Source organism: Anser brachyrhynchus, assembly GCF_964034855.1.
Source record: "Anser brachyrhynchus genome assembly, chromosome: 2".
NCBI lineage: Eukaryota > Metazoa > Chordata > Aves > Anseriformes > Anatidae > Anser > Anser brachyrhynchus.
Genome location: NC_137695.1, coordinates 60,268,751 through 60,284,528, shown reverse-complemented (window position 1 = coordinate 60,284,528; position 15,778 = coordinate 60,268,751). Strand labels below are relative to the sequence as shown.

Below are 15,778 nucleotides of genomic sequence, written 5' to 3'. Positions count from 1 at the left end.
AGAGTAAAAGGCGGGAAGACTTATTCCAGTGTAGAGAGTATGCCAACTTTCATGCACTATTTGCTTAACCAAAGTTACAAGCAATGGAAAAGGAGGTTAGTAATTGAAGTGCCATCCCATCTTAACGACAGTGGGGATAGTACACCTCCATACAGTAGATATATTTAACAGATGTGGTCCAAAACTGCTGCCAGCTACTGATATAAATCATATTCCACATTAAGGAGCTTGGTAATTGGGGCTGTGGTTACAAAGATTGTAGAGTTGTATTGCAGAGCTATGATATCATACCTGTGAAATACTACACAGCTATTCAAGTACATCAGAGCTATGAAACACGACTATTTAAAAGAAGTGCTTAAAAAAAAACACAACAGCACTTATGCTAATACCAAATATTTACAGTGCTGTCACTTTCAAAGTTTGGCAGGCTCATGGTTTCCAACACACCAGTTGCGTGCCCCATTTTCTCCAAAAGTGCAAATCCCCATAGCCACTTTTTGAAGTTTTAAGTGTGTCATTTTTGCTGGAAAGGCATGTTTGAGCCTTGCCAAAAATGTTTTTTTTTTTAGATCTCAAGAAATTGCTGTGGGGACTTGCTCCTTTCCCTCAATGCAAATTGAAGGTGGAGGCTGCTTTTAAGCCAGGGACCAGCAGCACTCTTTGTTCAAGTGCCACAAATGCAAAACCAATATTTTCTGAGACTTTGGAGAGGTGGGGGATTTATTTTATTTTATTTTTTGAATACCAAAGGAGCTTTTCTCAGTTAAGATATAGCAGTGTCACACATACAACAATGTTCTGCAGTTGCATCTCCGTTTTTCTGCTGCTTCTCATTTTCTTCCACTCCCTTTTTCTGGCACTCTTGCTTTTGTTCCATCTCCCTGTGCTCTCTTTGCTTCCCCTTCCTTTCTCCCTACACAGTACAATTTCTCCCTGTCTATTCCCTTGCTACTCTGATCTTCTGCCTTCAGAACAAGCATTTTTGGCTGTTTTTTTGCACATGCAAGTGAAGTGGCCATTCTGATGCATTTCTGATGATACTGGATAATAACAGTACTTCCTTGGTAGGAAAAAAAAAAGAAAAAAAATAATTCAGCCACAGAAAGTCTAATCTTTCAATATACATACTAACATACGAAAAAATTTGAACATGGATATCAGGAAATTCTAGCGAAACATTTTAATTGAACAGCACCATGTTCAATTAACATTGATGATTGAATCAATGCTGATGATGTTCTCTGATGATTGTAATGTATGAACATTTCACTCTGATATATCTACGAACAGAAGAACACAAGTGGCTTAAGTCACAAACCTATCCTAGAACTCCTTCTCTGAACACAGATTCCTGAGTAGACACACACATACACTGGATAATAATATGCCAAAATGTCCCTTGTGATTACCTTTCTGAGCAAGAAAAAAAAGTATTTTATACTTTAAACTAAGCTCTAGTGAACATACAGTACAGAAACTGTAAAATACACGTATACACAAAACAGAACTGTTATTTAAGATGTGAGTGTACAATCACACTTGTGTGTGCCTGTGTGTGTGTGTATGACATAAACGAGAATATACAATATACATAGAAAATGCTGTTCTTACCTTATTGCACTTGCAGATAAGTGGCCATAAGAACCACTGGCTGAGGAACTGCTACGAGAATTATTGAGAATTGTGACCAAGGAATTTGGAGATGTCCGTATCATGGTCTGAAGGTCAAAGCTGTGATCAGATAGGGGGGATATGGACAACGTACGCTTTCGGCTTGGTCTAGCTGACAATCTCGGACTCGGAAACCTGGCGCCTGTTATGTAAACACAAATAATTATCCACCGGGGTACTTAATCACATTTATTTTTTATCAGTGATGGGTAGAGGGAGTCACAAGACGCCAACATGCTGTGACAAGCCCACTCTCTCCACTTGTGATCTACTGGCTACGATTGAGGAAAATTAGGATGAAAAATCTATCTTCCTGTGGCTTACCTCAGGGGAGCTCTGTTTATTAATGTGCAAGCAAAATGATAAATTGCTAAACAAAAGGAAAAGACTTTTATGAGTTATCCCTCTCATTTCTGGTGATTTATGAATCTGATGGCTTCTTAGACATTCACATCATTAATTCAACCACAAGCAATGAGACAGTGGTTCAGATCTGGGCTACTAGCAAACCCAAACCCGCATCATTTAATACATACAGTCAAAGCTAAACTTGTAAAATATAGTGTAGAAATGAAGTGGCAGCATTTCCTTTGTTGACAGTATTGCTGCCTGTGCGATGCTTGATACAAAACTAAAAATCAGTACTGAAAAAACACTATAAAGGCCAACTCTAACAACAGAAGTCAAATTGGCATTCGCAGCATTAGATTGATAACAGTAGGCTTTATTTGAATTTCTTCAGGATCCCATATTCTTGTGTTGGGGTTCACAGGGGACTACAGTTGCCGGATTTCTTCAAAACTAAAGATTAAACTTTTCGAAGCAGTAAAGAAAAGGCAAACATGGAGATACCATTAAAATAAATACATACTATATTTCTAGATTCTCTGTGCTGCTTTGAAAATCTCTGCCTCTTCTGGTCTATTTTACCTTTACCATCACCATCATCCCAACGATCTCCAGTCCTGATAGAAGATCACCTTAAATTTCTTCCCCTTATTTAATTATTTTCCATCTCAGTTGAGACTGAAGAGAGAATTAGCCTCCCTGCTGTGTACTGAACTATTTCCTGTAACAGTACTGCAGCTTCTACCTTTTTAATCCCTTTAACCTGCAGTAAAGGACTGAGTCCTAACAATCCTGACAGCCAGGGTCATGCAGGTCTTTGGTTTAACGTCTACTTTACAGCTACTTCTCCCAGACTCCTTGACTTCATCTGTAACTTGCTTGTAATTAACAGTGGGCCACAAGCCTCCATTATGGGTCTGCTTTTCTTGATTCTTGCTCATCTCTTGGTGCTCAGGACAACTTTTCAAATGGGGTATTTAAATTTATGTGCCTAACTTTAACCAGCCCAATGGACTGCAATTAGTCTAATCTCAAGGACACAACTGGATTACAATCTGCCATTACACTTTCCTTACACATCTGAGTGGGTTGCCCTTCTTTCTGTACATGCTATTCAAGATTTTTATCTGGTATTAAAAGCTGCCACTTTACTGCAGCTGTGCTTGTGTGATCAGATCTCTGTCTATAGTCCTCTTCCTAATCTGTGCTGAGTTTTGCCTCAACTGCCAACGTGGATGTCAATTCTCTTTGGCATCTGGCTGATACGTTGTTTTGTATTGTTTTTCCTTTTATGCACAAGAGACATTAGTCCATACTGCTCAGCCTTTCAATGAATATTCACCGTCTTGATTCATCATTTTAAACTTAGACATAGTCATTTATTTCTTCCTAAATCTACTACGCTTTATGTAATCCTTTTTATATCCTTCTTACAAGCTTGCTATCGTACTGCATCTGTTTGCTATTTTCTTAGTACCATGCTTCATATCTTTCAAAGGCTAAAATGCTTTATTTGTGCCAAAATAAAACCCAACATTGATCAGCAGCTGTAAGAAGCTGCAATGTATTTAATAAGGAAATTAAAGATACATGCTATGGTAAGACAAAAATAGCAATACTTTGCACTTACATCTTTCATCCACTACTCATCTGCTGACTGTTCAGCCAGCATAAATTAGAACAACTCCTCTGAAGTCAGTAGGGGTAATGTAATTTGCCTCAGTTGAGGATACAATTTGAGTGTTTTATATGTGAATAAACTCTGTTATCGCTGTTTTACAAGGGGATGGCTAAGTACAGGTGTTCCTGGCTAAGCAGAAAGTGAACGGGACAAGACCTGATAGACACTGGCTGACCAGCGAAGTGAGATGTTGTTCAAGCACCATGACCACAGCAGCATCTATTACCAACTACCCCAATGGTGTGTTTTATATGACAGGAACTCTTTGTAGTTATGTGAACATTGATACGAACCCTCTAGCACAGACCTCATCAGGCCAGCAAGGAGGCAGCAGGCATACTCAGAAGGGGACAAGACCTCATTAAATTTCTGTATTTAAGTTTAGAGTCATTGTGCTCTACAGATGTCAGTATTTGAGCAGTTTCAAATGTGATGGTGAATCTGAAGTGCAGTTTTGAATCTGTACAACTACAAAGGGTTTGCTACTTATTTGGGAAAGTTGCTAGGAGCCTGCAAAATGTGGACTGATGGATACTGATTCTAACTGGAGAGGGGGAGCGTAGGTTTGATCAAAAAAGTGGAACAGTTACTAAGGACACTAACAACTGAACATCTTTCATTTGAAGCTAGACTGGGCAATAAAAGCAGGAGACAACAGCTGGGTTTTGCTTCTTCTGTGATCAGCCACTATTTTCTGTGCCAGCAGCACCCAGCTGAACTCATCAGTACTCCAGCCCATACCTCAGAGGAGTCTGAGCAAGCATCACCAACAACTGTTGAAAGCTCTTATGATCTTGGAGAGAAGTACAGTCACCCTCAGCAGATCACCCAGGAGTGAAATCCATGCTCTCCATGGATCCTCAAAAACTGCAATGACTTCTGTCCTCCTCCTGCCTTTTCTGGACTGAGCCCATCTGCTTCACCCCTTGTCGAAGTCATGCCATGGCTCTTCTAAGAGCTGCTCCCAATGCTCATTAAACCTCCCCGTTGCCTCCCAGCTGCTGCCAGCAGCCAGCCCACTCCTCACCTCAGCACAGGGATACTCCAGGCCCTGTGCCAGGGCATGCCTGTCCCCTGCACTGTGGGAGATGCATGAGATCTGTGGGCAGTGACAAACAGAGAGGTCTCTTCCAGCTACTAGAGGAGAAGTGCTGAGCATTGGCTGCAGAGAGCCCAGGCTTTAGCCACACCATCCAGCAGTTTGGGGCTTCCTCTTCTCCTCCACGCAGTGCCCATTTCTAGCCCCACCTAGATGGCGGTATTTGCCAGCACCCTCCATATACCTGGGATGGGGCCAGTTTCCCAAGGGTGAACAGTCCCCTACATACAGGAGGACATTCCTGCTTCACAGCAGGAACCGACAGCCAAGGCCACACAAGAGCTCTACAGAATCTGACAGTGGGAGAAGGGGAGGCCACAACTTTCAACGCAGAAAATACAATTAAATGGAATTACTGTTTTTTCAGATCTCCATGGTTTAATTAGATTTTACATTCTTAAAAAGTCTTAAGCATGAGCTGTCCATTCATTAACCTGGAGAATGTTTGCTAAACCATTCATTTAGTATAACATCATTCTTACTCAGTCTATTACTATAAAAAGGAATAGATCACAATTTGTAAGTTACTCTGACTACTAAGACAAACTTTTCAGCCTTGCCCAGGCGTTTATTTTAAACACAAACACTTTGATATTTATTTAGCAATTTGAGATGTTTGTCTGCGCACTGTATTCTCCCACCAAAGCATTACATTCCACACTCTTTACAAAACGCTTTAAAACCAAAAAATGCAGGACTAGTGATTCACTAAAAATCCATTTACCTCTGGGCAACCACTGAAAAAAAAATCAGCTTTGGCAAAGCATGTAAATGTAAGCTGAAAGCGAAGATTTGTTTAGGAACGTCACCTTTTTGGAGTAGATATTATAGTTAAAAAAAGCCAGTAGTAGATAGTAAAGACTACAGTGTGCCAACAGAAAACCCAGCAGGTGTCAGAAGAAAAGGTCTTATTCCTGGGGTGGAGATCAATTCTAAAATAACAGATATCTATCTCCATCATAAATTTCAAAAATGGAATATGCCATCCAGCAAATTTGCCCATGAATTTGATTTCTGAGCTGAAGTTTTTAGCATTACTTAATCATTTATAAGGCAATCTTCAGACATGTATCATTTATTCCATCCCTCTAAATCAAACTTCATCAAATCTGTTTTATTCCATCCCTTTAAATCAAACTTCTTTGAACCCATCCAAGGCATTAGTTTCTATTGGAAGTTGTGAACATGGAAGTTTGGTGTTGTTTTTTTTTTTTTTTTTAGTTAAAGCATTCTTTTTTATTTCTTTTCCTTTTGGTTTCTGCTCACGTATGTATAAACTTTGTTTTCACTTCATGAAAGTCTGTCATGAATTTTGTCTTTGTTTCCAAAATGCTCTGTCACTCATCAATGCAAGAGGAAAAGGAATGGCTTTGCTATTCTGCATTCATTCTCCAGTTGTGGTTGAAAATCAGAAATCAAGCAAGCCTAATCCAAAACTCCTCACATAGGTTCAACTGCTCAGGTAAGCCTAATTCGTTACATCAGCAGAGTTGCTATCAGTGTCTGTAATGGCAAAAGGGGTAGGCCAATGCTGAATGGCTTCTGAAAAAGGAAAATCTCCTATTCTGAGTGAGCACAGGCAGAAGTTAATCAGAATGAGGATATTAATACTGATTGGAGGTGAACCTAGAAACTTCAGGGAACATGCTTGCCAACCTTAAATGTTGGACTAGATGATCTGAGAGATCTTTTCCAACCTGAATGATTCCATGATTCCATTATTCCACTAAACACAATTCAAAAGCAGAGTAAAATTTATTCTCCAAGGGAAATATGCAGATATCAACCCCCAAAAGCTGTGTGATTTTTAGAATTATGTAAGTGATTAAAAGACAGGTATTGCATACAGTATCTTTCCAGCCACAATAATGAATTACAGTTGCTGCTACTGCCAATAGCAACAGCTATTTCCACAGCTACTCTCCTGGTTACTTTGATGTTATAATTAAAGGTAACATATCTGACCCCTTAAGATCAAGGAAGATGATGGGAAGACTTGGTGAGGGATTTTGGCTGCCAAAACGGCAGAAAAGCATTATAAACAACAAAGAACATTCTGGTCCACTTTTCATGCCTCACGTGAGAGGATGAGGAAACATGCCAATCAAGTATACAGGAATTTGGCCTTATTCTCCCACAACATATTAAAAAGTTCATGGACAGTGAAGTTTAGAGCTTCAAGAAGTTTCTTCCTCCTTAGGCAACATTTAAGTTTCTGATTAACCCTTCTCTCGCTCATATCATCCACAATTGTGGGCATTATTATTTATATTACGGGACAGGGTAAAGATGCCAGATTACTGTGCTAGGTGCTGCATAAGCACACAGTTAGGAGACAGACTTGCATTACAAAATAAGAACAATGTCTTGCTTGTATCTATTTGGTTGCTGTGTGGAATAAATGAGCAGCAGTCTTTGAGATGAGTTAACTCACTCAGAATTTGATAGCAGATAATGAGGCAAACTACTAGTCTCTCTTCTGTTTCCTTTGCCAAGACTGGGCAAAGGTGAAAGAGTACTTTTAAGATCACTATATAAACCCTTAAGAAGAAAGATGCAAACAAATGACATTGCTTTGCATTGATCACTGTACTCAGCTATTAAATGCAAACATGGGCATTCTTATTGTGGTTTTCTTTTTTTTTCTTTTTTTTCTTTTTTTTAAAGCCTTAGTATTGGCTTCCTGCTAATTGTTTTGTTCTCTTTTCTAATGTAAAATTCTGACAAAGAAGAAAGGGGTTTTCTTTAGCATGATGAATGATAGGACATTCAGATTCTTATTTAATGACAATTAATTTACTGTATACACATGCAAGTTAAGATAGTTTTAATTAGTTTTTACAAAGTAAAAGGGTAACTTCATACTCTATTTAGATAAAAGCAGCTATTGCCTGACTAAACACATTCTCATCAAATACAGAAGGTGAGCTGAGTGACCTTTGTAGGATTCGTTATTTTAATTCTCTACTTACTGTTTAAAAATAACCCATTTGCATAATATTGTTACACATTTTTTGTCTTTAACTCTGAAATAATCCCTAGTTGAAAAGTTGCTGCTATAATGAATCTCAAATGTGTGATTTTAATTTTTAAAAACAAACACAAAACAAATTAAAGAGCACATTTCAAATATATAGCTGCTAAAGCTGGTGACAGCAAACATTCTTATTAGAGCTAGTGTTTAGGTACATTTTATGAATGGAATGAAGTTATGGGCAAAGGTCAATACACTTCCCCTCAAATAAGAAGTGATAATACGCTTGGGATGCAAAAACTGTAATTCTATGTAGATTACAGCATATATAATCTCTACTCACACAAGAAGGTCCTTTGTGCATATGCCATTATCGGTATGAGTACTGCAGTGCCTTCTGATTTTCTTAGGTTTTCTATCATACACCTAGGTATCCATCTTCCTATATACTGAACAGGCCCATTCCATCACGTCTGCCTCTAAATACGTGGTTTGGAACTTCTATCTGTGTGCATTTGGAAACTCCCAATAGGAACCAAGAACATCACAAGTACAGAATATCCCTTTACTTCAATGAAGTCACATCCATTTATACAAGCTAGGGATTTTTCCTTGCAACTGGAACACAGCAGAAGATTTACATTACCTGAACTGCTACCACAACAGAATTTCCATTCTGCAAGCTATTATTAATATGCACCAATTGCATTACCAGTGTACCTCATCTTTCCATATCCCTCTCAAAATCCAAATTAGGAAGTATGACATTCCTAAGCTTTCAAGCACTGAAACCTGCACATTAATTCTTGTTCCATACTCCTTGTTTTGCTTTATTACGTTCTTCAAGGTATTTTACATTACTGTGAAATCACTATGCACACTGCCAGTGCAATATGAGACTGATAACAGAAACTGAATTAAAAAATCCTTCATTATCAAGGTAACAAAATGGAAATAGTTTGCCTTCCCAGTCCCACAGTTATCTGTCTTGCCTGATTCTTGTAAAGACTGCTGGTCAGTCAAATATGTCACACTCCCAGGAGTGTGTTTTGCAGGGGTAGCTACCAATATTCCCATGTGTTCCAGAGGTGAATCTCCCAACTCCCACACTCCTGGGGATCAGCAGCTATGGCAGGCAGCCAAAAGTGGGACACGGGTAAGAAGAAACCACATGCTAACAAAGATTTTAAAAAGCTGTGGGACAATAAGGTGGTCTAATGCTATTGCATTGTTCTGTACTACCAAGCAAGAGTCAACAGTGCTTGTCTTTTGTTATTGCCTTTTACTTCCCTTCTGGAAGAAACAAAGTTCATCCCAATAAGCATACGAACATCTTCTGACTAGAGGGGAGTACTCTGCATTACCTTTCAAGCTGATCAAAAGAAGCAACAGTGAACAGTTTGGAATGGTGTGCTCTCTTTTCTTCCTTCACCAGAGAAAGGGAGATATGTCAAAGGTCTGAAAGATGCTGAAGTGGGTAAAGAATGTTCTTAATACTAGGGAAAACTAAGACAGGATCCTTAAGAATTCAGCAACCTGCTTCACCTTAGAAGCAGTATCAAAGTCTGTGATGCCTACGCCTACAACTTGTAGGCATGCCTACCATTCTCTAAGAAGGAGGGGAACATGCTCTCCTAATGGAAAAACAGACATAAACCTTTTATTAACAGAGAGCTCATCAGGGGAAATACTCACCCTAACGATAAAAGTGAGTTACTGATTGTGAATAGAAAAGGACACTTTCAAAAGCACTCAAGCCCTGCTGGAAATAAAATGTATAACCTACTTTCAGGAGCAGTCCTGTTCCTCTCCCTACTTTCTTTCACAGTTTACTTTCAGACTCAATATAACCTTTGTACTTCTGGCAATCAATGCTTAGGTCTTCTCTTCCAGCCTCATGAAGAGGCTTGTGTTGACTCCCACTTCCTTTATCTGCGTGGAGACCTTTTGGGTCAGACCAGGAATGACAATGTAGTTCCTTTTGCAGAATTGTATTTCTAGAAAATGTCACTTACTATCCATGGCATGAAGATATTCCATATGAAGAGCACCGGCTCCAGCAGTGGCAGCTGAAGGAATGATGTCTGCATACGGGCTGCGCTGGCCTGCCAACAGAGCCATCTGATGATAATATTCAGCTGGACTGACGCCAGCATGTGGAGCTAAAAACACAACATAAAAAGCAGCGTTAATGACGTAAGATAAACGAAAAGGAAGGTTTTATCACATTTCTGGTTTCTCTGGCTATTAAAACAGCTTGTTTATTTTTTATGTAATGCAACATCTGCAGTAAGCACTACCGGTCAATGTATTTCAACCAACGATGCAAATGCAAAGACACCATTCAAAAACAGCAAGCATAAAGTATTAATGAGCTCAGTGATCTCATTTTTTTATATTTATTATTAAGTGATTCAAAAAGTGACAGGCTGACAGCAATGGAAACTAGTACGATTTATTTCATTCCATAAAAAGCTAACCACATGCAGGAAAACCTTCCTAGAGCTTTCTTCTCATTTACCTCACCCCTGGCCCAAAGGAATCCATTGCTAAGGTAACAACATGGTTCAACTTCCATAACCATTCAGATTTCTGGAGTCTCTGATCAGAAGACCAGAGGAGGGATCCAGAGGAAGGCTACAAAGATGCTCAGAGAGCTGGAACACCTCTCTTATGAAGAAAGGCTGAGAGAGCTGGAGATGTTCAGACTGGAGAAGAGAAGGCTCCGAGGAGACCTCACTGTGACCTTTCAATACTTAAAGGGGTCTTATAAAGAAAATAGAGAAGGACTCTTTACTTGGGTAGATAATGATAGGACAAGGGGGAATGGTCTTAAACTAAAAGAGGATAGATTTATACTAGACATTCGGAGGAAATTCTTCACTGTAAGGGTAGTGAGGCACTGGAACTGGTTGCCCAGAGGAGCTGTGGATGCCCTGGATGTGTTCAAGGCCAGGCTGGATGGGGCCTTGGCCAACCTGATCTAGTGGGTGGCATCCCTGTCCATGGAAGGGGGGTTGGAACTGGGTGATCTTTGAGGTCTCTTCCAACCCAAACCATTCCATGATTCTATTACTCTAAGACCTCTGGTCTTCTGAGACTTTCACTCACAGTGACAGTTTGCATAAAAGTTTAGGAGTAAACAAGGACAAAGCACGCTTTCAGGACAAATACCTGCCATCCATGAACAGGGGAAGGTTGGTTGCTTTTTTTTGGAGGACAGACTGAAGTCAATGAATGCGGCCATCCCATCCTTCAAAGTTCATATATACATGTACTTGACTTATAAGCATGTTTGCAGAGTCAGAAGCACAGATAAAATGGGCTCTACTACCCGTAAGTGATCTTACGAGTGATTCAGTCCTCTGATAGTGACTTATATTAGCCTTTCTCTCCTGCAAAAATAATGTGTGAGCTTTCTGTTCCCCTGAAGTTTTCAAGAGTCTATCAACTAATGGGCAACTATAGATAAACACAAAAATCCATGTCATTTTAGTATCATCTCGTTTCAGCAGGCTCCAAATGCTACTGTAAGAACAGGGTCATTTCATGGGCTTCTTTGAGAAGTACTGAAGTGATCAAAAAATGAACTGCGCTCCATTCCTGATTCTGACTCTAGCTTGCTGTGCAAACTGAGGTGAGCAGACTTCATCTCTACTCTCTACTTCTTCCACTTGCAAAACAGCTAAAATTTCCTTACACTCTGCTCACCAGAAGATGATACATCAGCCCATCAGTTAGCCTAAAGAACTTAAAGCTACTTAGCTTAAGAAGCTACACCACAACTTTTTTTTTATTACTATTATTATTATTTCATATTATTTAATGAGACATTTCTTTGATCGCAGTAACCAAATCCTGAATGGAAACAGAATTTCAAGCTGCAGTTCTGTGTATTACTAACTTACCTGAATATTCTTACTTACATAGTACTACTAAAAATATAATTTATGTTTACATTAGAGAATTGGATCCCAAATACAAACCTCAGAAGCAAAGAAACAACATTTATACTAAATGGAGGAAAATACAGCACGGGAATTGGAGAAAAGTTTATTCAGCAACCACATTTCTAAAGTGCATCACCTGCCTTTATTTTTACCAAATAGAATTGAAGAAAATGCTCTTCAAGTTATGTCAAATACAACCAATTTTCAGAAAAGATTCAAAAAAATAGAAGTACACTGAACAGGAACTGAAATGGTATAAGAAAATAAGCTGAGATAAATTAAAGGTTGCTGGTATATTTTTCCAAATTACAAATTTGTCTTTTTAATTAAATATAATCTACTTCAGCCACCATCATTTTCTGTGAAATGGCAAGAAAAACATTCAGACCAGATTCCAAACGACAAGTAACTCACCCTGAATCACCGATTTTAAAGTTTTACAGTAGTAGGCAACCACCATATCTTTCCAGACACACTTAACATACTTCCTGAGCTTTCTGACATAAGTGTCTGGGTTAACTAACAATAACATTGGCTGCAAACTTTAAAATGAACTGCAGCAGAGCACATAGCAAGCTCATAATTGCATTACTAAATGTTCCATATGCTGAGAAATGCTCCGGTGCTCTTTAAAGATCATTTCTTACTACCTTCTTCAAACATAAAAAATTAGCCTACTAAATGATGTATTGCATGAAGGGTAAATGAAGGGTAAACGGGAAGGCCCACAGCACTGAATTTTCTCCTGTTTATCCCTGGGTAGCTTCAGCTTTGCTCCTGCCTTTTTACAGGAGGAGGCATCTGCTTCTGTGCTTCTGCATTTGTGGTCATTGCTGAGCTTTGTTCGAGCTCTCAGCTTGACACACACCAGCAAGAGTGGGTTCAGTCCTTAACCCTGCCTCGAACACTCGTGTTATTCCGAGGAACCCTTGTCCATCCCCAGCCCACTGGCTCTGCTGGGCAAGGTGAAGTGACACGGTACATGACGCTACCATCACTGCTGCTGTGGCAGTCATTAATTACAGCTGGCAAAACCTGTAGTAAATGTGAAACTGCTCTTAGTTATGTTACGGATTGTTTTGGCTCCTGGCTATCCCCTGATCTGTAAGACAACAGACTGAGCCCAGTAGTACACTGACCTAATTATTTAAGTGGCCTAAAGCAATTAAGAGTAGCAAGAGAAATCTCACTATGACTTTCAGAAGAACAGTAACAACTTACAAGTTGTCAAATTTCAAATGCTATATGACTTAAGGCATGATGTCCACCATGTTATCAGTACTTTATGTGCACGTCTCCCTTTAAATCACAGGATTTTAAATTTTCATTGCAGTGCCCAAGCCATGATCTGGACTATCTGATTCCAGGAACCTTCACCTGAAAAAAAGGTTTTTTCAGGTCAGACATTTTATTGTCTGACTAACCTGATGACAACCTATGGATGCCAGAGAACAAATTTAACAGCTTTTCAATAAGTATGTTGTTTTATTAAAATATCTCCAATGCCTCCATTTACTGTATTTTCAGGAATTGCTGCACAACACCTGTGCTGCAGCAACTCATCAAAGGTGAGTCATGAACCTAGAGAAAATGTGAACTAACATGTAATTGTTTAAAAAACAATGAAAAAAGCTTTACCTAGTACATTTAACTTGTACTTATGAAAGGCTAAGTTTGTGTATAAAGTCAGTGACCAAAGCTCAAGGCATGAGCAGTAATGCATCAAGACTGTGTCTTGCACACCTAAATGTCTCATGCCATTTGAAAGCCCCTGGATATCCAAGGCTGGCAGACACGAAACAAGCCTTAAAGGAGAAAACTACCTTTCTGAGGTGGCAGCTGGAGGCAAGGTAAGATATTCCACAGACCTCATCCGACAGCAGACACCTAATTTGTAGACATGTGAGTCTTAGCACTACTGTAGTTATGACTGAGCTCCAGATTCAGCTAGTAAAATATTAGTGCCTATATTTGTGTTAGCTGAATAGTTTCCTAAGGCTTCACTGACTGCATTATGTAGATCTCACTGCACTATAATGGCAAAATAGCACACCAACATCACAGGTAGGGTTCTGTACTGTAGATACTTAAAATTAGTTGCCAAAATCTGAAATTGAATTCTACCCTGAAACACTCTAGAGTTTCGGAGAGATTACTACTGGCCTGAAGAATATGACAAAACACCTCTAGGAGATCTCTGCCTTTCTAGAGTGTTGGGTGATAGTCAGATGCCCCAGAGTATTTGGATGGCACTATATGCCTACACCTATGCAAGTGAAGTAAGCACCATTTACCCGAGACCGAGAACTTACAAAGGATAATGTCCTATATTTGTGTGATAGGTGGTTTCCTTCCTTCCTTTCTTGGTATGTGCAATTGGAGGTACCTTAGCATAAATGAAATTCTGCATGAATGTGATTCAGAAGGCTACTAAAGAAAAGATAGCAGTGTTCTGCATATTAGCTTTTATGAAAGAACAAATATGCATTGCAAGAATTTTCTCAAAATATGCCATAACATTATAGATATATTATGTTTATCCCATATCGAATGTTCCAAAGCTCCCTGAGTATCTTTGAGCATCCAAACTGTTACTTCAAAATATGCATGTTTCAAACTTAAAAAAGAAAATATCTGTGCTGAAATAAAAAGGGTGGAATTAGCAAGGATTCATATAACATCCAAAGTGCTACTAGAAAAGCCTTATGTGAATGCCATATAACTTGACAGACACTAGGTCATTAAAATTTATTCTCATAAGAATATGTGCCCATAACTAATGGATTAACTGTAAAGGTATATGTTCTTATAAGTGAGGACTAATTAGTTATCCATTTGGATAGGGTGCACTGCTCATTTTTCAAATTCACCTAAAGGCAGTTTAACTCTGCTAAGTTTCTGCATACAGTGGGCACATCTTTTCCATAGTTAAAATAACAGTTTAATTATCTTCACTACATATTTGTTTGCTAGTGTGTTATATTTCAGCTCTCTTCAGCAAATACTACGATTTTGAAATGTCAAACTACTTACCTTATTATTGAAAAACCTACTGTTAATGAGACTGAGACCATGTGCAACTCTATTCATTGCTCACTTCACCAATATTCCCACTGAAATGAATAGGAAATGTGCCAGAGTAACAACAAGACCTATTGTGGAGGTTCACTAAAAACCCAAATAACCTGGACAGTAATAGCTATGGTCCCACCAAGACCTAAAGTATCAACATTTCAAGTATGCTGTCCACCTTTTAAACTAAAGGTGTTTGTCCTTATCATCAGCCACTTCTTTTATTTCAGTTTCATATCTCTGGGCTAGGGTAAATGGAAATAAATCTACAGAACTTTAAACAGAACTATTGACTAAATATACCAAATCAATACATGGTTTACATAACTGAAAAATACTATGTTAATTAACAAGCCTTTGCACTTGAACTCCATGGCACTACATGATTTGCACTCATTAAGAATGTGGCTCAAATCAGTGAAGATGCACAGGGTTTCTTCGAAGATCAAAATCACACCCAGGGTCAGCTCCACAAACAAAAGATGTCACAAGACACACACCACCCTTCCAGCTTAAATTTTGAATGAGGCAAGGCTTTTTTTTTTTTCCTGAAGTTTCAACATTTGTGAAATGTACAAATGAGCCGTGATAGGCTGATGAAGTATTGAAACATTTATGACATAATGAATATGTCTGACAAACCTGCTGAAGCTGCTTTGAATGAGGGGGAAAAATGTTGACAAGATTAATATAACTTTAGTTGCTACAATGACAGAAAACAGGAAGCCTGTCTTAACCCACCGTCTGTCGGGCTGAGTCCGCGTGCTGCCGAGATCATGGACAGGGACGGGCTGCTGTGCAGGGACCGGATATAGTCCATGTACGGATTAATGTACGGGTGAGGAGTGCTGAAGGGAGACTCTGATGCTGCAGCGGGATTTCTGTGCGGGGAAATTCTAATGAATGGAAGGTCTGAATACGTTGGGCTAGTAGATAAGGCAGAAGGCCTGGAAGGCAAGAGGAAGAAAGAAAAACAAACA

At 39.1% G+C, this 15,778-nt stretch overlaps 1 protein-coding gene across 6 annotated transcripts in view; it reads right to left on the bottom strand.

Annotated features, from left to right (window-relative positions):
• The window catches only part of GLI3 (GLI family zinc finger 3), a 217,826-nt gene that overhangs the window by 57,801 nt on the left and 144,247 nt on the right, over positions 1 to 15,778 (bottom strand). For all 6 annotated transcript variants that reach the window (XM_080582212.1, XM_080582209.1, XM_080582211.1 and 3 more), the window contains 3 exons: positions 15,540 to 15,745; positions 9,792 to 9,938; positions 1,615 to 1,816 (listed from right to left, as the gene is read on the bottom strand). In XM_080582212.1, coding sequence (XP_080438338.1) covers positions 1,615 to 1,816; positions 9,792 to 9,938; positions 15,540 to 15,745 — 555 coding nt within the window. The remainder of the gene's footprint in view (positions 1 to 1,614; positions 1,817 to 9,791; positions 9,939 to 15,539; positions 15,746 to 15,778) is intronic.